The sequence below is a fragment of the Rhinolophus sinicus genome, linkage group LG09 (genome assembly GCF_036562045.2).
Source record: "Rhinolophus sinicus isolate RSC01 linkage group LG09, ASM3656204v1, whole genome shotgun sequence".
NCBI classification, from domain to species: Eukaryota; Metazoa; Chordata; class Mammalia; order Chiroptera; family Rhinolophidae; genus Rhinolophus; species Rhinolophus sinicus.
The window spans coordinates 77,089,548-77,117,497 of NC_133758.1; the positions used below are offsets into that span (position 1 = coordinate 77,089,548).

Genomic DNA, 27,950 nt, shown 5'->3' on the forward strand with positions numbered 1-27,950 from the left:
CTGATACAATGTCATATACTAGCTATATTTTTTAATAAAAATCTTAAAAACAAAATAAAATAAAAAGCTGTTTCTGTTTCTTAGTCTAAAACTGCTATCATTCTTAATATTTCCTTTAAAATGAAACTAAATTTAAACTTTTATTGATACTATTATAAAAATGTACATTTTAGTGATTATGAAAATAGTGAAATTCCATTAAAATCATAATATTTCAAGACAACAGTTTTTTCCAAATTTTTTTATTTAGAAGAAACAAAAATTAAAAGTCATTAAAATAGTCCAACTGATTCTTCCAAAATAAATGGTTCAAATTAATTTGAGAAAAGTAAAGTAAGTCCGATGCCAAAATTAATTTTAATAGCCCTGAAGACCTCTCATAAAGTACCTTGCAAGGTAATTTACTACTTGTGGCAGCACAAATGATTGTGTAGTCTGTGCTTATGCCTCAAAACTCATTTATTTTATGCATGAATGTGCAAACATTATGTTTCTAATTGTATTGTGGAATGGTATTTAATTTTGTGAGGCTTGTGATCCCCACAGTCCCTTGGTTCTATCTCAGATGTGTCTGCATCCTCCATCTTGCACCAGTTCTGGTTTCTGCACCCTGTCAAATGTAACCTTTGTGCTTATTTGGTAAAATCAGTTCTCACGTTTAGTGCTGAGAGACTGATAACTGAATTCTCAAATGAACTACACATTTGAAGAGATGAAGTACAGAGCTGTGAACAATGACTGTTTTCCCACAGTGTAAATTCTTCAGACTCAGCTGTCAACATATGAGTGTGCAGCACAAAAGCACCTTTAACTTGATGACTTTTTTCCTCCAAAGCCATAAACATGAAATGGATACTATACTCTCTTTTATGTTATTCCATCTTCTAACGAGATTTTCTTTTTCACGGACAGTGAAAGCCTATTTGCTTTTCAGAATTCTCTGTAGATCAAAGTCTCCTTGCTGAATAAAAACAAGCATTTTCCTTCCTACATAAATATTTCAGTTTGAGAATAGACCGGATAGCAACAGTGGGTATTCCAAAATATTTCTCTGGGATTTTGGAGTTTGGCTCTTTTATAGTTTTACACAGATAGCCTTATTATGATCTCAGTATCTTTTCTCTACCTTGGTGAGGCCTCTAACATCTCAAATGGTTACCCAGCTACCACGGCATCTCCTCTACCCCTGGGGTAGGTATTTGACTACCGTGTGTCCCCCTAAATAAGACCTAATTGGAAATAAGCCCTAGCATGATTTTGCAGGATAACATCCCCTGAACATATGCCATAATGTGTCTTTTGGAGCAAAACTTAATATAAGTCCCAGTCTTATTTTAATCATGCATTAAAGAAAGCAACAGCAGGGAGATGATGTCAAATTTGTTGGAAACTTGGGAGAGCGGGGAATAAAGGAAGCTAAGAGAAATAACTCCTAAAGAGAAAAGGCTAGTTAACAGTAAGAAATACTGCAGGAGAGGTATTTCTAAATAGAATTTGATAAAAAGCCATGGAGAGACATTAGTAACGTTAGGAGGAGCAGTTCGTTGGATTAAAATCAGGTTGAAAGTGGAAAAAGATGGTGAAAATGTTGAGAAAAGAAGTTTCTAACCAGGCTATTAACTTAGACATTCAGAATCTCCATGGAATACCATGATTAAAGGAAGTGTTTGGATAGGAGTTGAGCAAGTTTTTAGGGCAGAGGACGATATTAGTGATGAAGAAGAGATGAAAACAGCAAAATAAATGTCGAGTAAATTTATGAAAAATCATCAATGCAATAGGGAGCAAAGAAAGAAGGATGAAATGTAGAAGGGAAGAAGCATACTATTCTTACTAATACATAGAAAATAATGGATGATCAGAAATGTTGTAAGAGGGAAGAGATGCTGATTGAGGTAATTAGAGATATGTTTTATATTTTGAATAGTCACTGTAAAGTATGTGATATATCAGAAGAAAGATTGTCACACACAACTCATGGTTTCCTGAGAGAGGCTCAGAGGCAAAATTATTATTTTTCTCTAACAAATTAATAAAGGGCAGAAGTTATAAAATTAATTTTAGCATTCTCCAGAAGAAAAGGCAGGAAAAACAAGTTGGTAGTTCAAAAATGAGATAATCAAGCATCTTACTGAAAATATAGATGGACTATAAACCATGAGCTCCATCCTTATTAATGAGGCATGTGAAACCAGGCAAAAGTTCATGAATGGGACATTAGAGACTGGGCAGTTATATTTTTATAATATTGAAGGCAGATGTAAGATGATTATTTAATACTAAACATTAGCCATGATAATACTGTGGAGACCATTATAAAAACCTTTGATGAATGTGAAAGTGAATAATCTAAACAAAATCAAATTCTGGAGGATTACTTAGTTCAAAATCTGAATGGAAATGGTAAGGGAGGGTAAGGTTGGTGGGGGGTGGGAGATGAGGGTAAGAGGGATCAAATATATGGTGATGGAAGGAGAACTGACTCTGGGTGGTGAACACACAATGGGATTTATAGATGATGTAATACAGAATTGTACACCTGAAATCTACATAATTTTACTAACAATTGTCACCCCAATAATTTTAAAAAAGAAAAAGAAAGAAAAAAAAGAAATGGTATTTATTTATTTTAGGCATACAAATTTTGTACATTTTCTCTTATGCTAGAATTATTTATATACTAAACAGAGAAAGAGAAAACAAAAACATTTATTAGTCACGTAGTGTAGCTCGTGCCTGAAGTTAGAGAAAATGGGTTCCTGTTCCAAATCTTCTATTAGTGGGTGAGATGTAATTTTAGGCATTAGCCTGAATTTCCTTACTTATAAAATTGGAGATAGGATTTTAGAAAGATTAAAGGAGAATCAAATTAAGTGATATGAAAGTCTTCTGAAATTGTGAAAATAATTTCAACGTTATGTTGTTATTAGCACATTTTTTTAAATGTTAAATAATATATTGATGCTTTCAAGGCAATATGAGAGATGTGGAGGGGAAAAAAAATACTACATCATGAGATTTGTTGTGGTGTTCCTGTAAGACAGGATTGGTAAGTCATCTTATCTTTTTCCATTGCCTCCCTTCCGTAGCTCCAGCCCAGATCTATTTCTTTCCATAGTTAACTACTGAGAAACTTTGATTTTGGCATAAAGCAAATATTTTCCTGAATTCTTAATCTCCCTTTTCTCTTTTGATCAACTTTCTCACACCCACAGTCATGAAGTCACCACAATGAGCTTAACTGCATACTAAATCTCAAGTCACATTGTTTGTACTGTACAAGGAAAGTTCTCCAGTTACTTACCACAGTTGCACATGTTACGTGCCTGTGTTCTTACACGTATCACCTACCATTGAGCCACCTGGAATCATGCTGCTCTGTCCTGATTGGGTGGTGGTGTCCAAGAGTTCGGAAGATAGCAAAGTCTCGCCCCATAAAATCAGCTGCCGTTCCAGAATATAATTCTCCATCTGTGTTGTGACAAAATAAAACCATATACATATACTTTAATTCAATTAAGGCAAGAACAATAAAAGAAACAAAATACAAGTTTCATGTTAAGACCATTGTAAAAAGAAAACTCTGTGCATCATTATACAAAGCTACTTATTTTTTTTTAATTCTATATCCTTTTTGAGGAGAGTATGATCATTCACTGATTGAGTATGCTTGAAAAGTTGAGTAAAATATGATTCAGTGTATATTATTAAAACATGAAATTGTTTTCTTTTCCTCCATAACAAGAGACAAAATTATAAAGTGCAAAGGCAAACTATATCACATTGTATGCTTTTATATGTGTAAAGGTATTATAATTCTAATAATCTTGCATATTAGGATAAGGGATTATTGTGAAATCTTGCTTATAGTTCTTATTTTAAATTTATAGTTCTTAAATTAAATTTCTAATATATTCTTTTTTAGTGGGATCTTAGATCTCACTATAATTTAGAAAGGACTAATATTTCCCTTGCCAGTTTTCTTCTTTCCTTTTTATATTTTAATATAGTGAATGGGAGAAGTGTTCTAACTTGATATAAGCTATCATACAGTCCAAAAACAAGTCTACCACATAGCCTCAGATATAACAGAAATGTGTTTGGAGAAGAGGAAAGTTTGACAAAACAGGTCACAATTACTACAGTTCCAATTCTGTTGTGTTTTAACTTATTCCAACTAAAACTGATTTAACTCTAGGTCGGAGTTTAATAATGAAAGAATCCTAATTGGAAGGTAAAGAATAGAAAGGAAAAGAGAAAAAGGGAGGAGAAAGAGAAGTTAATATTTACTGAATATGGCTCTGTGCTTGCCAGGCAGTCAGGCGCTGGCTTGACACTTTCAAATTATCTCATTTATTTCAGTCAACATCTCCATGACGTAAATGTTATCCCTATTTTGCAGTTCAAAAAAAAAACCAAAAAAAAAAAAAAAACAATGTAGCTCAGCTAGTGACCAGGCAAGTCAAGGTAAAAGTTCAAACCCAGGCCTGTTTAATCCCAAACCTCCTACATTAAACCATACCACCTGTCACTAAACTGAAGTTTTAAAAATGACATTGTCCTTCCTTTAAACAGAAAGCACCCCCTATTATTTCATCTAGAAAACACATTGTTGCCTGCCTATTTACAGTGAATTATCAGCAAAACAAAGTAACAAAAAAAAATTATAAATTTTTACCCAAATAATCTATCATAATGACAATATTAACAGTATTATTAACATAAAAACAATATCACCTTGTTGATCATTTGGATATGTTGATGTTTTTGAGTTCACTGATTTGAAAAATATTCAGAAAATAAAGTGGGCATAGATAAACTATAACCTAAGCATGTATATAACAATATTTACATTTCCAAAGGACATTCATATTTATTAGATAAATGGAAAATGTTCTGTGAATCTTCAGTAATAAATGCCTTTGAGAAAGTCTTATTAATCTGATTGCTAACGATATTATTTGTTCACACTCTCAATTCTCGCTTGCAGATAAGGGCTTTGCAGTGTAAAATAGACATGCTTAGTGGTGCAACCCAAATCAATTCATTTGGTAGAATCTGGGGTGTTTCAAAGCCCCAAACCAGGCTTTGAGAAGCCCTACAGCAGTGGAGAACAGCTACACAGAGAGAACCGCTGAACACCGTCAACTTATTACTTTAAATATGAACAGAAAGACACTTTGTTTTGGAGAATGAGATATTAAAAAAATAATCATTTATTCTGGATTGCTGTGAATCAGTACAAATATAAAATGATGGTTAGACAATACATTAAGTACAAATCACCAGTTAAATATAAGAACTCATATGACATCCAAATTGTCACGGTATATTATCTTTGGGATTTAAAAGCATTTTATGTTCTCTTCACTTAATTATATTTCAAGTTCAAATCTGCCTTGTTCTCACCATAACATGATGCAATAGTATTTTATCAGACCAAAAGGTAAAGAAATAACCCTTTTCTAAAAACACAAACATGTTATCAATGAGCTAGCTATAAGTTTCAAAGGTACATTGAAATGTTTAAATGCCTATTGTTGCCTTAATTTTAACCTATATTCAATCTCTGAAACATTTTTTCCTCCACAGGGAGGTTTATATCCCCCTTAATGTACCATTTTTATTAGGGTTGATATTTTCTTTTTACAAACATTGATATATAGATATGATAATTTTTTTCAATTTCAGGTAAATTATTTTTCTTGATCTGTGTAAATAAGAGGGTGTTAGTTAAAAATGTTTTGTGAAAGCACCCTAAAATGTTCATGTCAATTTCAAATATTTTTTCATGTTGTAACACCTGTTATAAGATGCCTTGTATCCTCTTTACATTGAAAATCAAAAATAATAAATTATTACTTGAACCTCATTGCCCTTTCAACCACACATTAGGTGATAAAAATCAAGAAAAGTGAAAATAGAACCACCAAAAGGTGAAAACTGAACCATATCATATCAGAGTGTAGTCAGACATCATGCCCAAAAGGAGATGTAATTAGAAATGAAGAGTAAGGAATGTCAGTAATTATTCTTTTTTCTTCCTTCCTTCCTTCCTTCCTTCCTTCCTTCCTTCCTTCCTTCCTTCCTTCCTTCCCTTCCCTCCCCTCCCGTCCCCTTCCCCTCTCATCCCCTTCCTCTCTCTCTCTCTCTCTCTCTCTCTCTCCCTCTCTCTCTCTTTCTTTTTTTCATTTAGCTTAGCTTTAGTGTAGTAAACTCCATAATTATGGTTGTTATTACATGTAAACTTTATTCAGGAGAGAGTTGAAATAACAAAAAACAATAGCAACATAAGAAACTGTTAGTTGGATACAGATAGATTTTTTTTCTCTTACTCATTTGGTTAATGATTTCATAACTTACTTATTTTTGTTATCCACTCATGCATAAGGAAGGCAAAAATTAATACAAATGAAGGCAAAGGAAGCAAGACTGACTTGTTTATCTTTGGACAACAAGTAGGTCATTCACAAAAAGGAGAAGAGCTATTCAGTAGAAGGGCTATTAACTCAATTTATTACTAAAAACATAATTAAATTAAACAATTGACTTACAAACGGAGTGAAGACACCAGTTGCCTCCAGTTACAGAAAATGACCTCCCACCTCAATATTATCTTTGGCAAGAATCAGAGTGATTTCTCCAGGCTGGAGGGCACCTGATAATTAAGTGTCCATGAAGGCTACATTCTCATATTGTCAGTGCTCGATACCAGTAATTATTGCTTTACAACAAGCCTTTAATCAGATTTTCTGCTGAGATCCCTATAGGATTCTTATCAAGGATGATTGCTCCAGTAAATGTGTGGCTCATTTGTTGTTCTGACACAAAATTGTAGGTGGTGGAATAACCTACTCTTGCATTCTCATTAGGCAGAAATATAACATCAACTTAGAGTATATTTCATTTAATACACTTGTGCATTTTCATCATGTATTAAAGACTTAGTACATCCTTAGTTATCTGAAACAATCTAATCACATCTGAGTGTAAGGAATTCATTATATGTCAGTTGGCTTATTTTTGGAGAACAAATATGTTTAACAAAAAAGCCTACTTGACAAACTTCTTTTGTAATTTCTAGGTTAATTATGAAGTCATCAAATTATATGTTGATCCTTGGGCATAATGCTAATTCACCAGTCTTCTGACCATACATATATTTTCTTAAAAATCTGAAGTAGTATATTAAGTAAATGTTATCGTATAGTGATTGAAATGGCATTAAGGTTAACATACATCGTTCTTTTGGGTTTTCCATATATACTAAGCTACTAGTGGAAGAAAATATGACATTTGTCCAATTTTATTAAATTGATGATAGAATAATATACTCAAGGAATTTATATATATATATATATATATATATATATATATATATATATATATATATATATATAAAACCTTGTTGGACAGAGCATTCACAACCAGTTTTATATATATATAGTTGTGGATGCTCTGTCCAACAAGGTTTTTAAGTCTCTCTACAAAAGAAAACATATAGGCAGTTTTATACTTCAAAAATAATACATTGGACTAGGATACATTAGTACTGACAGATGTAACTAACCATTATGAAATTGTCAAATATGAAAGTTGCTATTTGAGTACATTGTCATTCTTTCTTAACCATAAGCTTTTCAAACTGTCTCTCAGGAAAGCACTCTTTACTGAGATAAATAAAAAGTTTAGTGAAACTGCATTTCCACCAAGGCAGAGTTATCTGCCTTGTGTTAAAAACAAAAGTTCATATGTACTCTGAACAAGGCATGTGTTAAAAACAAAAGTTCATATGTACTCTGAACTTTCTGTTCACAACTCAAAACGAAGTAAAAATGTGGTTCAGATCAGTTAAGGTATTAGATTACAATTCCTAAAAAGGGTGTGGTGAGGAGAAACAGAAGGTTATAAAAAAAACAAAAACATTTCCTGATGAAATGGCCGCATTACTAACACAGGTGTAAAGTGTGACATGGATATAAGCAAAAATCAAACAAACCTAGAGACCAAGCCATTATGTTGTTAACACCTTAAGTAAATTCCACTCATAGAGAAGCAGAGTAATTAGAAACAGAGGAGAAAAAGAAATCTCTCTCTCTCTCTCTCTCTCTCTCTCTCTCTCTCTCTCTCACACACACACACACACACACACACACACACACACACGGATGAAATCCATTTCTTGAGAATGGAAGGGTATGGGAATAATTTTACATTTTTACATTTATTGAGCACCTTTTCCTATATCAATAAATATAATATGTTGGCTTTGTTACTTATGTTGACCTTTAAGACTGACATTTTTGAGTAGTTAATATGTTCACATGGTACAAAATTAAAAATATGAAATTTATTTATAAGGTACCGAATCTGTCTCCCAGACTCCCTACAGGCAACCTCTGTTACCAGTTGTTTGTTTTTATTTCCACATATATTCCAAAAATATGTAAGTATTCAAATACAGTATGCTATTACACTGTCTTATTTGATTGTCACAACAAACCAATGGAATTAACATGGCCAAAGAAATTGAGGCTCAAAGAACTTCAAATAATTTTCTCAGTTATAGTTAATCAATTTAGTGAGTACCTTGTTTGCTCTAATACAAAGTGAGAGTATATTCAAATGTCAAGTTATGTTTTCCTGAGACAAGGTAGAATTCTAACTTGGGAAAATAAATCTTAGCTAAAACTCTCAGACCCTTGAGATAGATCTCAATAATATCTTTGAGTAATGGAATATTTCTAAATTATTGCAATGCCTGGAGATTTTAATGAGGAAATAAAACTGCTTTTAAGTTGACTATTCCTCTTATGTCATGACAATGTGAGATGATACTTAGCACGGAAAATATTAAGGTTTATTCTTATGTTGTCTTCACAACTGGCATTTATTCTGAGAAGGAAAGCAACTACAATTTTTAATAAAACACTTTTAAACAAAGTCATGAAAATATTTATACGTGGGTGAAATAAAAAGCTATTAAAATAAATACTGGAGCAATTTCGTATTGACAAAATGATTTTTATTAAAGGAGATTTGAAGAATTAACTTTACCAATGTGATTTGAAAAACTTAGGACACATTATAAGATTTGGGGACTTAATTTAGTAGCTACGCATTGCTCAGGAGAGAATCCATATTTTCTATGGTCATCAGTTAAAAGACACATGGCATTTTGGAAAGAAGTTATACTAAACCTTGATAGACTTCATGAACTAAATTTTTTAAGCTATCATCTGTTTAAAGTTTACTATTGGTTGAAACTGCTTACTAGACTGTATAAAAAGTATCTGCTGTCAAGATCTATCTAGCCAGTTTATAAGTGGTTTCTGCCAAATATGATATTTTATTTCCCAGTATTGGTGAAGGAAGCAGCCCAGAACCACCTTGAAAATGTATCTTATGTGTTGAAATGAGGAGCATATATTCAAAATCTTTTGGGTAGATAGGTTTTCCCAATAGTAAGTCTCTAATACATAATGCACAACCTGTATATTTCAGAGACAGTTGTAAAATATTGGGAAGTGCTGTAGAAAATATTTATGTTAAAAAATACTCCATTCAATTAGTAAGCATTCTTTTTAAAGCAGCACAAGAGAAAAATGCCAAGAAAAGTCCAACAAGAGGAATTAAATGTACTGAGAGAAGAAGAATTTATAGCATAGTTATAAAAGAAGAAAATAACCTCAATAAAGGAAGTCACAGCTCTTGAATTAAAATGGTGTTGCAGACATTTTGAGAGATTTTACCAGGTCTACTATGGCCTGTTCAATTTTCTGTATCTTGCTATTCAACTGATTCAGAAATTAATTTATGTTGGCTTGAATAATCTTCCTTGTCAGTAAGCACTAAATACCTCTGAAAGTTACTCAATTATTTTACAATATTATATAGGTGAAGTCTGGACTTCCATTTAAAAGCTGCTTCTCTGAAATGCCTACTATTCTTTTTTAGCCTTACATCCTCTCGTTGTCTCACAAAACTTCCCTCATTGTCTTTTCCTTTTTACAAACCTATACAGCTTTTTTTAAAAAGAATTTCTAATATAAAACCTAAACTGTGGAGTTAAATATTATTCGTGGACTTTGTGTGGTTGCATACCAAATGAACTATGTAATACTTGCTTGTCATCATCCTTTCTCGATGGAATATTAAAATAAATAATCAAGCAAATCCCTACTGAGAAACATACCACAAATTAAATCTGCTTTAGGCACAATTTTATATACTGCTTTTTGAGGAATATCTATCCCTTTTTCAGTATGCAATTTAAATAAGTATAGGCTGCAAGTTGGAACAAGGTTGGATTCCTCCTCCTCTTTGTTTAAGACAATTTTCAAATTTTTGTGCGTGCACTTACGGAACTCATCCACATGTAATCACTAGGCCATTTGTGAATGGGAAAATTATAAGTGTGCTAAATTTGCTGCATTCCTTCAAGTCTTAATCTTTTGTTAAAATGCTCCATAAATGGATCAAATGTACTGAAATTGCCTACATTTGAAAAGCAATGGAGGAGACAATTCACACTGCAGTGGTTTTATCCTTAATAGGAAAGGGATCAGTGAAATGCAGTGATAAAGTGAACCTGGAGATTACCGGAAAAAGTTACATCTTCATAGTTACTGCAGTGTTCAATATGACTAGAGTTTTGTTTTTTTGACTAGAAAAATAAAAGTTATTTTTAAAAAGGAAAAGCCTGGCAAAATTTTATGAATTTCTGACACACCAAATAACCTAAATTTATTTTTGTTTTTTGCTTTTTAAAAACAATTTTATTGAAATATAGTTCACAGAACATAATTGACTCATTTAAAGTGTACAAATTCAGTGGTTTCATATATTCACATTGTTGTACATCCTCCATCACCACAATCAACTTCAGAATTTTGTCTTTTTTTTCCCTTTAAATAAGTTTTAGCATTGGTTCACTCTAAGTTGTTAATGATCTTATTATGATGAGAAGCACATATATATACATATATATGTGTATATATACATATATATACATTTATATATGTGCATATACACACACACACACATATGTAGTTCTTGGTCTTTGGTTTTAGCCCCTTCCATGGCAACGAAATAAGCCAATTTTTCAGTCCTTGGGAGATTATAGAGTTGCAGGATTCTCACTGTAGTTTTTTTTTAATGCATTTATTTATTAAATTTATTGGGGTGACAGATATATGCAAATGGCTCAACTTTACTAACTATTAGGGAAATGCAAATCAAAACCACAATGAGATACTACCTCACAACTGTTAGAATGGCTATAACCAACAAGACAAGTAATAACAAGTGTAGGAGAGGCTGTGGAGGAAAAGGAACCCTCCTACACTGCTGGTGGGAATGTACATTGGTACAGCCACTATGGAAAACAATATGGAGGTTCCTCAAAAAATTAAGAATAGAATTACCATACTACCCAGAAATTCCTCTTCTGAGTATCTACCTAAATTTATGTTTTCAAAATCTAGATTTATTCATCAAAATTCAATTAGAAATTTTACATTTGGAAATTTTCACTATTATTTTGGTTGTGTTATCAAATCATTACTGTCAACATTTTCTAAAAAAGGAAACAAAATGGTACATAATTTATATGTGATTATATAGGAAAATACATTCAGGAACACAGTAATAACCCAGTGTCTTTTGTTTTTTAGGTTACTGATTACTCAAAGTTAAAAGAAGAAGAAAAGAAAGTTTATCATTGTAAAGCTTTTTCTTTTGTGTTTATTAAACTCCAGTCCAGAAATGATAAAAAAATATATATGAAAAAAATAAATAACTTTCAATATGAACTACAATTTTCTCCTTCTTCTGCCTATTTCTATCATTCTATACCCATGCTTTTAAAATATAATTAAGCATTCACTACCCATTTGCAATGTTGAAGGAAAAGAGGAAAGAAGAAAACTAGGAAGGAAGATGACGAGAGAAAAGGGTAGAAGTACACAGAATGTTTTGCTTGATTAAAGTGAAAGAAGAGGGCCTAATGTCAAAAAAGATGAATACAGAAGGACTTCATTAACTCAAGCTGACACAATGGGGTCTGCCAATTGTACCACCATTTAGACTGATTGCGCATTTAAGTTGTCCAAAGATTAAGAGTGTGACAAATTTTGGAACTACAATCAACAAAACTAAATCTCATTCTTTCCTTCTGATTTGTCAAAATTCCCCATTTAAACACCTCTTTCATGAAATAAAAACCAAAACCATTTTCTTTCAAAATAAAAAATTTTAAATTCTAGTGGGGATATACAGTGATTGAGCTGGCAATTTCAAAGATACTGTTAGATCATTTTGAATACAAAGAATCATAGCCTAGATAGTGCCATTATCAAAGCAGCATTTAGTTTTTCCTTATTTTCATAATATTTGACAATATCTCAAATGATATCTTCCTAAAGTGGTTTATGATTAATAATGGAAAATCTTGGCTTATAACAAAGAACATGCAATCAAGTTATTATCTATAGAAAATTCACTGTTTAATTGTTGACTACGCACCTATTAAAAGAGATGCTGTTAGCAGTTTAGGGTCATATGGACTCTTTCCACGGCCATTTTCAAAATGTGAATCTTCCAGCTTAAAAATGTTGTCCTGTAGATAAGAAAAAGAAGGACTCAATTTATTTATAACAAGAACTGTTTTAACATTCCAGTTAATCAAAGAGAATTTCAGTATTCATGTTCACTATGAGGGGTATTATTATTTGTGTAAACTTTAGAGATAGCAAAATAACTTAAGCAGATTAAAACCTAGATATTCCTAGCCAAATATCTACTTATCTTGGTGATTTTTAGTAGCATTTAGCATGTTGCAAGTAATGATGTACAAATGAACTCTAAAGACAAGACATGTCATGATAAAAGTAGAGTGATCATTTTACCATATAGCTATGCCAAGAGTTATCCTAATGGCTCTTGAGGAAAGGTATTTTAAATTTAAATAAAATCGCTCTTTTTTTTCCATCACAAAGAGAAAAGAAAAAGCAATCCATTATATTAGATGTCTAGAACAAAGCACCCTATCTTACTTTTTTGTATGTACTTTCCAGAAAGACATGCTAAATAACCAGAGCAGTTGTTTTTTCCACTCTTGCCATTTCTATAACTGTGCTGCTTACAAGCTTCTTAAGTATTTTTAAATTACTCATATTGTAAGGTGGAAGGTAACTGAAACTATCCTTATGAATTTCTCTAAGTGAGCAATATAAAACTGTATGTTAGGGGAGGTGTTCCTGGAGGTAGTATCATTAGAACAACATGCTCATAGGTGATGCATTTTTATTACAGGGAAATCTGTTCAGTTGAGGCTCAAGTACCCCGACACTAGAGTGGACATTTGACTATATATAGAAATATGCACAAGTTCTGAGTAGAAAGTGTGCTAGAAAGCACTGCAACAAAAAACATAATAAGGAGGCAACTAACTCATGCCTGATAGCCTGCGTTCAGAAAGTGTCTAAATATTGAAACTTCCATGTGACAGTAAAGGAAGTGGGGTGGGTGAGGGGTATTTCTGAACACTCTTCTCAGAACCAGGTGCTCTAGGGGATTAATTAGGTCAGACTATGTATGTTTTTTTTCCAGCAGCACATTAACTCGTCCACAGACTGAAATAAAATAGCTTTTTTGGCAATTTCTCTACTAGTCACATAAAAGTATTTTCTATCTTCTTAGAATAGTAAATTAAATGGTGTTCATTTTATAGCCAATAAGGAACACTTTATTTAATGTTTAATATTTCTGATGGAGCTAATGGCAGAGTTTCAAATCATGACTCTTAAAACTCATCTGAGTTAGGGAGGAAGAGTGAAAAAAAAAAGGAAACCAAAAGTGTTCCCATTTTTTTATCACTGTGCATGAGAGTTACTGATTCTATTCATTCCTCACGTTGATTCTGTATTTTGTAATTAGTTATTCCCTAGCAATAATAGTTCTTTAGCTAAGTTCTAAAATTTACACTGTGTGATAACGTATGGGGTTTCTCAGAATTGTGCTAAGTTGTAGTGGGAAGGATAGTAATTCAGGAAGCAGGTCCAGATGGGCCAGAGGCTCAGAGATATTAAGTTGTGACCTCTGGTTCTTTGGTCATAACTTAATATCTCTGAGCCTCTGGTCCCAAAAGTCTATGCTGATAATTGACTTGTTTATTGTGAAAACTAAAAAATTGAAATAAAGCTTTTTTAAAGCAGCAAAATAAAACTTAAAAAACAACAAAACAAACTTATTTTATTCTAGCTCTACTACTCATATTACCACTATAACGAAAATTTAATACTATTAAATTTATTATTAAATACATTATTATTATTGTAACGGTCACTATACATTACCATTTCCCAGCATAATTTGAAAGAAATATTACTTAAAGACAGTTATATAAGTCACCAAATTACAAATTTGTTTACAAATACAAATTTATCACAGATACTTGAATAATAAAATTATAATATGAAACTTACTGGCATATGCTAAGACAAAGCACAGAAGAATCTCTTAAGAAATATTTAGATGTATTTTGATAAAGTATCAGAACTAATCCAAAAGAAATATGCTTAGTAAAAGATATACACTCTATTGCCACAAATTATAAAACTATTAGTTTGTTTATATGAATATTTATCACAGATTAGAGGAAGCAGCAGGGGGAAGTGTTTGTGTGGCTGAAAATGTTGTTATAAATATTATTATACATTTCTTGTCCTCACAAGACATTTTATAACACTGACAAAGATGGAGGAGCTATCCTTCAAGGTATGAGACAATTGATGTCTGGGATCATGTGTCCAAGTTAATAAGATAATGCCAATGTAGATGAGAAGCACTTCCAACCTCGATTTACAAGGCAAAGGATTAGACCTCATAGGAAGAGAGGTTACCTGTGTCAGTTATGGTTCAAGAGAAGATGAAAATCTATCCATTGTCATGGTTTCAGGCCTCCTTTTCCTTTCCTTCTTTTTTCCTTTAAATGTAACTCTTATCCAAATTTCTGGGTATTTACCATGTAATTCTTCTATATTCTTATGTGATTCTACTCAACGGTAAATAATTAAATTTTCTTCCAGCTTAGTGATATGGGGGACTAGAATAAATATAATTTCATTTTATGAATAGGGGAGTAAAGGACATTTCTTATATACAAATGTTTATAGTGTAAAATTCATATCCATGACACATTGTAATGGGGTCTAAGGGTGTTGAAATCAGATAGAGCTTGGTGTTATCCCTGGCTCTGTCTTTTATGAGCTCTGGACCTCAGGCAATTAAACCTTTCTGAACTCAGATTCCTCATTTGAAAAAGGGAGATAAGAAATTTCATAGAATTGAAGTGAAGATTTACTGTAATGAAGTATATAAAATAATAACTAGTGTGTCCTTGAAAAATATTACGTAATTAATTTCCTTTTTCCATTGTTTTGTTTATAGTTGCCACAATAAAATCATTATTCCCTATACTGATTGATACATCTTATGTGACATGTAAATGTATGCCTATATGTTCATCCGTGGAAATTAGGACATACATTTAAAATACAAGTAAATGCCTTGGACTCTGAAAATGCATTGAAAATTGTTCTTTCCTACAGCTAGACCAGAGTCTAGTTCAAAAGCTTGCCTGAGAAACATTATTAAAGAAATGTATAAAAATGATCAATTAATAAGCCTACCCTTTTAATAAGTCTGACAAATTTATTGTGATTGATATGAAGAGACACCGATATTGCTCTTTCTGTTATCTTTGGTAAGACCTATTAGATGTCTAAAGATATTAACCATTGTAAAATAACATTGTGTTAATAAAATTGTATATTAGCATCCTATGTTGTCATATGTAGCATATCACACAGACAATTGTTCAGCTGTACTTGGAAGGCTTTTTGACATCTGATTGCTACTCAACGATTTTCTGTTTAAAGAGTGTTAAGTAGATCACATGTGCAAATGATAAGACAAAAATAATCCTAAGAACAATGTACATCGTTAAACTGCATAGTTTATATGTCTTACTTAGGCTGAAATGGTTTTCATTTTCTTAGGAATACATGAACAAAAATCTAGCTGCTTGGATTCTAATTGCTTTAGCAGATACTATGAGCATATTATATAAGTTATTATGCCATATTTTATTACATGATTGCGTCAGTTTTCAGCAGCTATTTTTAGCTTTCAAGACCACTCTTTACCCTTTGTCTTTTGGATTTCCTGAATGTTATCAGACTTTGGTGAGGTAAGGCATTAGAGGAAATAGTAACTGTGCTAATGTCTACCATCAAGTCTTATAAATTATAAGCCATGGGTGACATTATGGCAATAAATTTCCTAAATCTGAATCTTCTTCAAGTAATATATTTAGGTAACAAAGTTGCACTTTTAGTTGTTTTATGCAATGATTTAAACATAAATGATGTTTGTAGAAAAGAAAGAAAATCCTGTATCTATACAATAGAATGACCATTTGGGGTGGGGAACTATATAAAATTGCATCAAATTCAATACTTATTTAAATAACAGTTTTTAAAAGTACATAATATTATATTTTTCAAAATTTCTCTTTTTCCCCTCCTCTTCACAAAAGACACATTGTTTGCCAGTTATACCAAATTGTCAAGTATCCCCTGGTCATTCCCTACTTTTTCTCATCTCTGCCAGAAATCTCTTCCTCCTCCCCCACTCACCCTCAGCTCTCAACCCCAGGTTGAATTTCCTTTCCTTTAGGCATAAATTCAAAAGTTACTTCCTAGGAGAAGTCTTTAGAGACTCCTGCAGATAATAATTTATCAGTTTCCTAATTGACAATAGTACACAGGCAATGACTATACTGGGTGAAACTACTGGCTTCAGCAAAGAAGAGATGTAATAGGATCTTACAGGAAATATTGTGGCATACTATACTTTGCCCAAAGGAGATCCTTTTGTGGATCAAATTCATCTGGAATTTATTTTTCCTAGATAGGTGACTGTAGATCTATGTAATGCAATACTACAGCGATGAGTTACCTGCGGCTATTTAATTAAATTAAAATTTCCATTCCTTAGTTACTCTAGCTACATTTCAAGTGCTTGACAGTCACAGAGACTTGTGAATACAATACTGCACAGGTGAAAATATCTCCACTTTCACGGAAGTTCTATTGGACAACATGTTCTAGAACCTAGATCCTGAATACTATTCCCTAAGCAGAAAGAGTAGAATCGGAAATCAGAAGGCCACCTGGGAGAGAAAACACGTCATCTGACCACAGTCACTGTATATAAAGTCCATGAAATATATGAGGAATTATACTAAAAACACTAGTTTAATTTTTGATTTTTTGTTAACCATGGTTATGCTAAGTAATATTTAATGGCATTGCAAACAAATAAATAAATGTCCAGTATTTTCTTTGTTTCATTATTTTTCCCATTTGAATCACTTTAATCTACTCGGGTATAAATTTTACCCATTATTTAAAGTTTAGGTCATGATACCCAGTCCACTAACTATTCATTGATTTTCTCCAGCAGAAAAATGTGTTTTATCCCTGGAACTTTCATAGCAATCTGTTCATACCCTCTGTCATTTGTTACCTTCGACCTTGATATTCAACAATGCATGTGTTATTTTTGTCCTATTAAATTATTTCAAGGTGAGGGACAAATCTTATTCACTACATTTCTCTCAAATACTAAGACATAACTTTGCTGTTGATAAAGCATGATAAAAGAATCAATGAAAGAATGAATGAATAAATGAGAGACTGTGTAAATGAGTACAAGAGGCTCTATAGAAAAACTCTCCAAGGAATAGCAAGGACATAGCCCTGGCTTCCAGGAGCTAATCATTTAAGGATATGAGACGGATATGAATACAATTGTGCAGTAAAGGTCATTCTACAAAACTCAGATATTAAACTAAGTTTTAAATTGATTTTAAGAAATATGATTCTCTTTATCGTTTTAATGTTACATGTGTTGCTATTAATGTATTATTGATATGTGTCATACACTTCAAAGATGAGTTTTCTCTTACTATAAAAGATAAAAAATAAAACCTAATGAAAAAAGAATAACCTTACAGTCCCTTTGGTTTCAAATTCCTGTTCCTCTTTGATTTTCATTGGGCCATGTCATCCTTTACTTATTATTAATATTAATCTTATTAATAAATTATCCCTCTCAATAGAGCCATCTTCATTGACAGGTAAAGTTATTAGAATATTCCTTTGTAGAACTTCAAAATCTTTCTGATCAATGTAGCATCTCTCCTGTATATCCCATCATTGCAGTATGACTGTTACCTGACCATTTTTTACTTCAAACATTTCTGGGATGTAAACAAGTGGAACAGGAAACTGGAGATGCATTGGGCTTGCCAAATGTAATTTTCTGTTTATAAAATACACAATTACTTATTATTTTTTCATCTTTATATTTATTTTATAACTTTCTAATTTATATAAGTTTTTATTAAACACTAATATAAATATTAATTGATGCAGTAAATACATATTGAGCCGTGACTATGTAAGAATTCTGTTTTGGAATATGAAGGTGAAATGTTTAATTGTTTAATTCAAGGAGCATACAAGAAATCACAACAAAAATTATATGACAATAATATATTACACACATGACATAACACTTATTATAAAGTATTTGATAGCTATTTCACTTAACATTGAACACATATGAAGTGCTAAAGATGTTCTAAGTCTTCATGCCTATTATTTTACTTAATATTCAAACAACCCCACCATTATTACACCAGCTTTACAGATAAGAAACTGAGACATTTTAAAGATAATACTAAAAGTCATAAAGTTGATAAGTGATAGAGTAAGAATTTGATAACAGAACTGTCTCTTTCTAAATCCATGTTTTTAACCATATAAAAAAGTGCATAAATATGTGAGATGTACCCTAAAATAGTAGAAACTGGCAAACACAGAATACTAAAAATAGGGATAGATAATTTTCTATTTTAGTATATGAAGAAAGGCTTTATTTGATTTAGTCTTTGAGAGATGTATTTTGATGGGAGATGAGTAGATTTGCAAGTATGAATATATGTATGTGTATGCTTTGGTTGTGGGTGCAGAAGGTCACAGGAGCTCATAGAGAGAGGACAGAGGAAAACAGGGAGGCAGATAATTCTATCTAGAGTAAATGGCATGAACAAAGGACCCTCAAAAATAAATACAATTCATATTTAAGATACAACATAAAGTTGAGTTTAGACGATGAAGAATATGTACATATACTAAGAGATAAGATTGAAAATAAATTTGGAATCAACTGTGGAAAGTTTTCTGTGCCAGAATAAGCAATTTAGTCTGTATTCAGAAGGTGTCAGTTACACAATGATAACATTTGTTGGAGAACAACAGCATCAAAGAGGGGCAATATTATGATGAGTCGGACAGTGATGTACAGGATGATTTAGAGACATAGAAGCATGGTAGCCGGAAAATAACTATTGCCATAGCCTGGAGAGGGAGAGAATTCGGTCTTACTACACAGTTTAAAGAAATTTTGTATGTTGTAGGTTGTGACTTGGTCAAATCATTTAGCTTCTTTGTTGCTCACATTCTTCAACTTCTGTTGTATCATAATCTCCTTTGATATTCCAGCAAATCTATGAATTTTTCCTTAAGAAAATTGAAGCTAAGTGTACATATAATTTATAGGCAATCTCGAGAGTTTATTGACTTATGTTGTCATGGTAAGAGGCCCAAATCAGTTATTCTCCAGAGAACTTTTCATTTCTAACAACGTGTGATCCTATCGTCCTCTCACTCTGAATTTGGACATTTGCTTCTGTTGTTCTTTGTTCCTCTCCTTGAACATAAATATAAGGATTATCCAGACTTTTAAAACTCATTTTCCTTTTCATTCTCTACATACTATTATTTGGACTAAATATATTTTTGTAAATTCAGCTCCTGAACTTCAACCCCAATCCCGCTGCTATTCTAATCATTCAAACTTGGGTTTCCTGGCCTGCATGAAATCTCCTTATTTTCCATAGTTATTTCAAAATTGAGAGCTATTAAGAGTCCTTGGCCCTTCAAAAGAATATAGGAGCAATTATGAATAATAAACTTCAAAAAATTAGTCTGTCAGAAATAGTTAGTTGACAATATACATTGTGGGAAGATACAAAGGAAATGGAACTCTGGTCTCTGTCACTGGGTGCTGAGAAATTTACAAAGTAATGCTATGTGAATAAAGCAAGTATAATTTTCTGCCCTGATTATAATGTATTAGTCCTGACTTAGATTTACTACGATTTCAGCCATATCATATTAGAATTTTATTTTTCCCTACAATAGAACAAACAAAAAACGCTGCAAGTAAAGCACTATTGATTGAACAAATAAACTTGGTGAAAAATAAGTTTATGGAAAAGGTATACCTATAAGGGCTTTTAGGCCTGAGTATATTAACAAGTAACTTCTTTTCATATTAACTAATAGTTCTGAGTATTTTTAGATATATACTAATTATAATGTTTGGTTTTAAATCCAAAATGTAGTTGGAAGCTAAAATATTTTGAATACATAATTATAATTATTATACTTAATAATGGCCACAATTTTATTTTAAAATATACATTTTAGAAAAAAAATTTCCTCAACAAGTATAACTATAAAACCCACTATAAGTGTTTTGACTCCAAGGTATTTTATCTATTAAATTAAATAATAAAAAAGTACAGTTATATAAAATATAGTCCAGTTTAATATTTATGATACATTTGATTGATCTCGTTACATCAATGCAGACTTTTTTATTGAATACAATTTCTGTTTCTGAGGAATTCTTAGGATCTGAACTTGAAATGAGGAGAATATCATTAATGTAGACAACATTTCCATGAAGTTCATCTACAGTTTGAAGCTAAGTGGGGATGGTTGGCCCCTGGCTTCACTGATTTCAATTTCTAATGTGTCTGTTCAAGCATTGTTTTAGTATGGAGGAAATCTCACCTCTGAAACGGATTTCCAAAGATTATATGGCTTTTCAGTGACCCAGAATTTTCTTGTTATTTGATCTTTAAGGTAGATGTGATAAAAATATTACTGTTTATAAATTATGAAATCTCGATTCTATGACCCATTGTGCCAATTGTTGATTGTAAGTTTTAAAACGTGTTTATAAAATCTCTGAAATATCACTATTCTTATCTATGAAATGGAAACACTCCACATAATTGCCTCAAGGATTGAATGATACACAACGTGTATTAACCTAGGGAAGTATACTTAAGACATGTAGAATTTTAGTTAATAATAGTTAATTATTTTAATTATCATAAATACAATATTAGTGATATATCTTCACTATATAACATGCCTATAATTCATTTTCTATTATAATACTAGCTAATATCTGTTAGGCAACTATCAGCCAAGCACACTCACCTAAGTGCTTTTCCAGTATCCACATTTTTATCTTCACAATACCTCTTGAAATAGTGTGATTATCCTAATTTTGTAGATGGAGTAACAAGGAGAGGAAACAAGAAGGACTTGCCTAAGATTACCCAGCTAGTATATAGCAGAGCCAGGTAACCTGGTTCCCGAAACAGTAATAAATGGAGGGGATTATAAAAATCTAATCTTTGTGTGGGTTTGATTTGCACAACTATGCTACTTTATGAATGCATGTCATACATAAAGTGTTATACATAATATCCCTTAACTCAGTTTTGCACTCCCTGTAGTTCATGCACATGTTAACCCTGAACTAATCTTAACTGAAGTAACACTGTATTTAATGTAAACTTCATATTAAACTATTAATATATTAAAGACAAATAGAAGGAATTAACCAATTTCTAACTTTGTTTGCAGGAAAATATATGGAGTCACTTTGTTTTCAAGTTTGTGAAAAGTTAGTATCATTTTATTCATTGTCCTCCTAGTAACAATATGTACATACATACAGTCTTTACAGCTGGATTAAATAGAATTTGTCCTCCAAATTTAAGGGACCTGAATGTATCTGGGTTCCCCAAACAAACATTAGTGGTATAATTCATCTGCTTTTTGTCATCATTAAAATTAATGACATAAACCAAGGAAAACAGAAAGCATATGTGTTCGTACTTCATGCAGATTATATTTTTAATAAGAGCTTAATTTGAGTTTATGCAGATATCACGTACCTGTCATGGTATAATTATTCAGCTATGAATGCATGTTAACTCCCAAGGTACATAACAATGAAAAAAAACTTCTATCTTGGCTAAAATGAGAAATTCCAGAACATGAACAATTTACTCTACAATGGTTTGCCCCAGTGAGACCTGGTAAAGTAAGCTCAATCAAAGAGCAAATCTATGGCCCACAAAAAATACAAAGTGGAACAATTCACTTGACTCTCCATGCATATTTTAAGTCTTCTATTTTTAAAATATAGTAACATTTTATTTTCCATATATAATTTCATAAAGCATCAGAGTGTTTTGTTGTTGTTGTTGCTGTTTTTTGTATCTTAAATTGTGGAAGTATAGATATTACTTTCTATTACTTCTTTTTATAAATGTTTGTCACATCCATGATTAGACAACACTGGGAAATTTTATCAACCTAAATGTAAATATGTCAATAGAAAAGAGCACATGACCTATAAGAAGAACTGGAATCTACTTTTACAGTTTCTTTACACTTCAAGATTTTTTGATAGCTACGATCTGAGAAGCAATGAGGCCAAAAGAATATTTTATTTATACCAAGCTTTGTTTTAGCAAAGCCCTGTCATTCAAGTGTCACAATCAGATGAATCAGATGATATATGATTTACTTTTAGCAAATTGGAAAATATTTCAAAAAATTATTATTTAGGTAAAGGTATTAAAGGAAGTGTCAATTCTTGGTAAGAATATAAATTTTGGAGAATAATTTGGGATTTAGAAAGATCATTCAAAGTGTCCATATACTTTATCTTGGTTACTTTGCTCTTGGAAATACATACAAATGAAAAGAAAAAAAATAAGAAAAAAATTAAAGCAAGAAGAGGTCCATTCATGGTATTTAGAATTATGGGGAAAAAATTAAATATCAATAAGAAGGGAATAGTAAACTATGGCATATCTACATAATGGAATATGATGTGGGCATTAGAGTAGGTTTTTATATTAAATGTTATAATATAATAACTTGTATGTGTGAGGGATTGGTTGCAGGAGCCCTGCAGATACCAAAATCCTAGGACGCTCAAGTCCCTAGAGGCTGCATACCCATGAGTTCCACATCCATGGATCCAACCAACTGTAGATTCAACCACCCGCTGATATGGAGGGCCACCTGTTCCTAGAATTAATGCATCTGTGAAATCATTGTGGATGTAATATGTAATAATGCAACAACTATGTAAGGTAAAAAAAAATGAAGGAAATGCATTAAAATACTGTTTTTAGCTGATGTTATTTGGATATTTTCTCTAATTTTAATATTTTATACAATGATCATCCAGCACATGTATGTATGTGTATACACACACACACACACACACACACACACACACACACACACACATATGGTCTCTATATACTGTTATCTAAGTAAATATTCAAATTTGCAATGCATAGATTGAATCTGGCCCAGAGACATGCTTTATCTCCTTGAACAGGGTTTTAAAATCTTGACTATAAATGCCTTTTCATGGGAATCAAGATTTCTATTAAGAAAAATAAATGTTTCAATTACTCCTTATTCTTTTAAATTTCCTTCTTCACCTTTCTGTGCCACCCACATGACCACTGTGGATATTTGAGTTTGCAATTCCCATAAAGAATTGCAAACTCAACTACTTGTACTTATCATCTAATACTCCCCATTTTTCAGATTTATTTCAAATATCATAGTCCTCCAAGGGCTGTAGTCATGCTCTCATATCTCTTGTTGAAAGTACTGTAAGGGTTAGCAATTAATCAAGGTTAAACTTAGAAGTTAATGGGAACTTCAAAGCAATTTAAAACTCTAATTGTCATTGTGTCATATATCTCCATAGCTTTTCACTCAGTTTTTTAAATAATTAAATTGATCTACATATGCACTACTGTTTAAAATGCATCTGCTTTATTTAGAAAAGAAATTCATCATTCCAAATATTTATATTTAGGTTAATTATCCATAATCCTTAAAAGCTGAACTTTAAGGATGTGTGGTTATCTACTGCAAAATACAGTCCTCAGAGATATATACCTAGATATTGGATAGCTTCCTTTGCTTTCAAATTCATGAGCACGGAGACATTCTATATCACATGTTGAGTTGATTTTTGGGTCAGTCTCTTTAATCTACTATAGTAAACACTTGAATTATTTATAAATGAATCTCTGTCACTGGTAGAAGTAAATTTCTGCCTATAAAGCAAGGCTTCTCATTTTTCAAATAAACAATTACATAACCTGGAATAAATTGAACATTTTTATTTGATTTATTAATTAGAATGTTTGATGTTGAAAGTTATTCTGTACATCTATACTTACCATTTACATGGACTTGAAATTTATATCACTCTAAATGATATTTTCAATTAGATAACATATAATAAATCTCTATTATAAATTATTTTAAGAGTAGTTGATAGCTCAATTAATATCTTGCTCAGTTTATTCATGACCATTTACAATCCTTAAAAACGTACTATAATCTTTGTCATTAAAAATTTTAAATCTAGGGAGAATGCTAACACATAAAAATTAAGAATAGTAAAAAATTACCATAAGTTATGATATATATTCCTACATACTTTGTGTTATGCAAATTCAAAATGGAGAGATGAAATAGATGGTTTAAATAAGTTGAAGCAAAAATGCACACGATATATTTCTGTTTTATCATCATCTTAATTATCCACGCTAGAGTTTTATGTCAGCATACACAGAGGCAACAGGTATATGCTTTGAAACAGTAGAATATATTGTATACATTTCATTCATTTTCAAATTGTGAATTATCTGAGATGCAATTCTAGTTACAAAGCTAAATAATAGTAAGTGGTAGGAAGTGAAAAGTAGAAAGAGCTCAAGGTGATTAACAGGAGTGGGAAGGATAACAAAAATGGCATCAGGTATATCGTGGAGTAGTAAATCCTAAGGAATTTAGGTAATTTCTAATGTCATTGCCATCATTAAAGTATCCTGTATTAATAAATAAAGCAAAGGCTATTTGAAAAACAGTTTTTCTTTTAGAAACCTTTATTTATGATGTTGCATAAAGACAGTATTCCTTAATTTAAAAATAAAAGGTTGTATTATGTTAAGCTTGAAAAAATTTAGTCCTGAGATCCTGTCCAAGGGACAACCAAGGAAAATCTAGGAGCATCTTGAATAAATAAAATCTACAGGTAAAGTCTATAATGTTCTTAGCTTTTGAGTTCAAAGAATTCCTATAAATCATTTATTAATTCAAAATCACAAGAGATTCAAGCCATCTAATATTTGTATATGGATAGAAAAACTAAATTTTGATTTTTGTGACAAAATTAAAATATTACAGATGTCATGCTCTCACAGCAATCATATATACCTTAAAAAGTACATATTCAAATCTTGTCTGATTTTCGTATTATCAGTTAAATCATATATAATGCCAAATGCTAATACTATTCATTACTGTGTCATTACAGTTATAATAAAAAACAGAAGTTTCAGCCTCAGAATTTGATATTAGAATTAAGCAGTTGACCATTTCTCTTCATAGAAATATATAAAAATATTTTAAAAACATAGCTTGTCAAAATGCAAACCACGTCCAAATTTGACTGAAAACTAATCACTTAAAATTACTTTGGTAAATAAAGCAATTTCTGTTATTTTCTATCTTCAAATTTATATTAAAAGGCATTAAATTAAGAGGATTTTATAAGAGATGGTTTCCAATATATATTTATTATATATAAATTTACATATTTACTAATGTAATTGACTCAATATGAATATAATTAACTAAATGATAATTTGAAACCACATCTTTTTTTACTATCCATTGAAACTATATTTCTTTAAAATGTACATATTTCTTTAAAATTGTATATAATGAATTTAAGTAAAACCAAAACGATGACTGACTCAAATATAAATGATAACATCCAGGTAGTTTTTATTTATTAATATTACTATGTTATATAACTCATCAAAACAGATAAAAATCACTGAAATTCAGAAATAAATAAGTGATAATTCAATATTTCAGTTTTAGAATCTTTTCCACCAAATAATTCTACCTCTTAACCTTGTGGATTATTGTTACAACATTTATTCCTAAATTCACAGTGCCAAAGACATCATTCTATACACAATATAACCTTGTGTGGCATTACAAATTATCTTACGTTTATTTTTGTTGACCTGTTTCAGTCCAGATTTCTGCTGCGCTGAGCAACAGTGATCATACAAGCGATGTGTGTTTGATAGGCTTAGATGTGCAACTAGTTCAATGAAATTTCAGCTGGTTGTACAATTAATGTCTTTTGATTTTTGAATATGATTTAATTTTATAGAATAATTTATACTTTTGCTACAGTTCTCAATTTAGCTCTTTCAAGTCTCTAAGTTTTATTTATTTATTTTTGGAAAGCTTTTAAAAAACTGATCATAGACCAGAAAATGACTACCTGCATATTGTTTCCATGCATACATATTTTGAATAAATGATCATATGTATTTTGAATAAATGATCAAATAGCTATAAGATAAAATTGTATTTATATTTTATTTGAAGGTAATTATAAAATCAGAATAGATAATAACTAAACAGTAGGAAAATTTTGTCTAGCTAATGAATTGTAATTCTGTACATGTTGCTTTAAAAATTCTCAGAAACATTTGAAAACATAAAAGAGATCAATCATATTGCTGGATAATTGAACTAAGACAATGAATTGAGAATAAATGTATAACAAATTAGGTGAAACAGCTTATGGCATGATCTAGTTATTACAATTTTCCATAAATCATAAAATAATCCCCCAAATTTACCTTGTTTAGAATGACTCATAGATAATATGGAATTGCAAGGATTTTTTTGGGGGGAATTCATCTAGTATGTTAAATGGTTAGCAGTATAAATATTGGTGCTCTATAGGATATTATAAAAGTCCTCCCAAAAGAGGCAAAACTCTTTAAAAAGATACTTTTGTCTTTTTTCAAAATAAAATAATTTTGTTTCTGAAAATTGAGCTTAGTTTCCTATCATTTAAATTTTATGCTCCCATATATGGCATGCATTAGAAATCTAGCTCCTCTTTATTTGAAGACACTCAAATTTTGCCAATGGCAAATTAATACATTTAAGGAAATATGGAAAATTAGGTAGCTCTCTAGTAGATTAATAGAAAGCACAACATGCATTTGCCTCAAATATCCTAATGCTTAAGTCAAAATTTCTGAACAGGAGCAAAATAAGGTAGGGATCTGTTCTCAACAGCAAGTGAATTGTTTTTGCCCTTATAGACTGCCCAATATTTGGAAAACCTACGCTCAAGCTGCTACTCGCTGTCGTTATTCATTGTCAAAGATAATGCCATGAGGAAAAATAAAGTTACATTGTGTTGAAGCCTGAAAATGTTTCTGTAATGTGATGCCTAACAATGTGGGTTTCTGGGTATTGACATTATCCTGAATTCGTCACATCCTTCCAGAAAGTGAGGGAGTGAGGGAGGATGCTACATTTGGAATGAGGTTTTTTTTTGGCTAACTGCATGGATGAACTATATTGAAGTTTAGTAGGGAAAAAGGAGGATGAGAGGGGGTGTCATAGGAAATGAGAACACAGATGTAGGAGGATATTATATTAGACTGAGCTTGGAAACTGAACATAAAATCTTAGACACTATTCTGGGGGAGAAAAGTATCTGGTGGGCTGGGATGAGGGCAGTGAGTGGACACAAACGGAACTGAAAAACTGCTGCAAGATCAAGGAAGGAGAAATATG

General features: G+C 31.4%; 1 protein-coding gene across 6 annotated transcripts in view; it reads right to left on the minus strand.

Moving 5' to 3' along the window:
- SEMA3A (semaphorin 3A) overlaps positions 1-27,950 on the minus strand; it is a 457,743-nt gene that overhangs the window by 77,550 nt on the left and 352,243 nt on the right. For all 6 annotated transcript variants that reach the window (XM_074340665.1, XM_074340664.1, XM_074340667.1 and 3 more), the window contains 2 exons: positions 12,526-12,619; positions 3,352-3,471 (listed from right to left, as the gene is read on the minus strand). In XM_074340665.1, the coding sequence (XP_074196766.1) occupies positions 3,352-3,471; positions 12,526-12,619 (214 nt within the window). The remainder of the gene's footprint in view (positions 1-3,351; positions 3,472-12,525; positions 12,620-27,950) is intronic.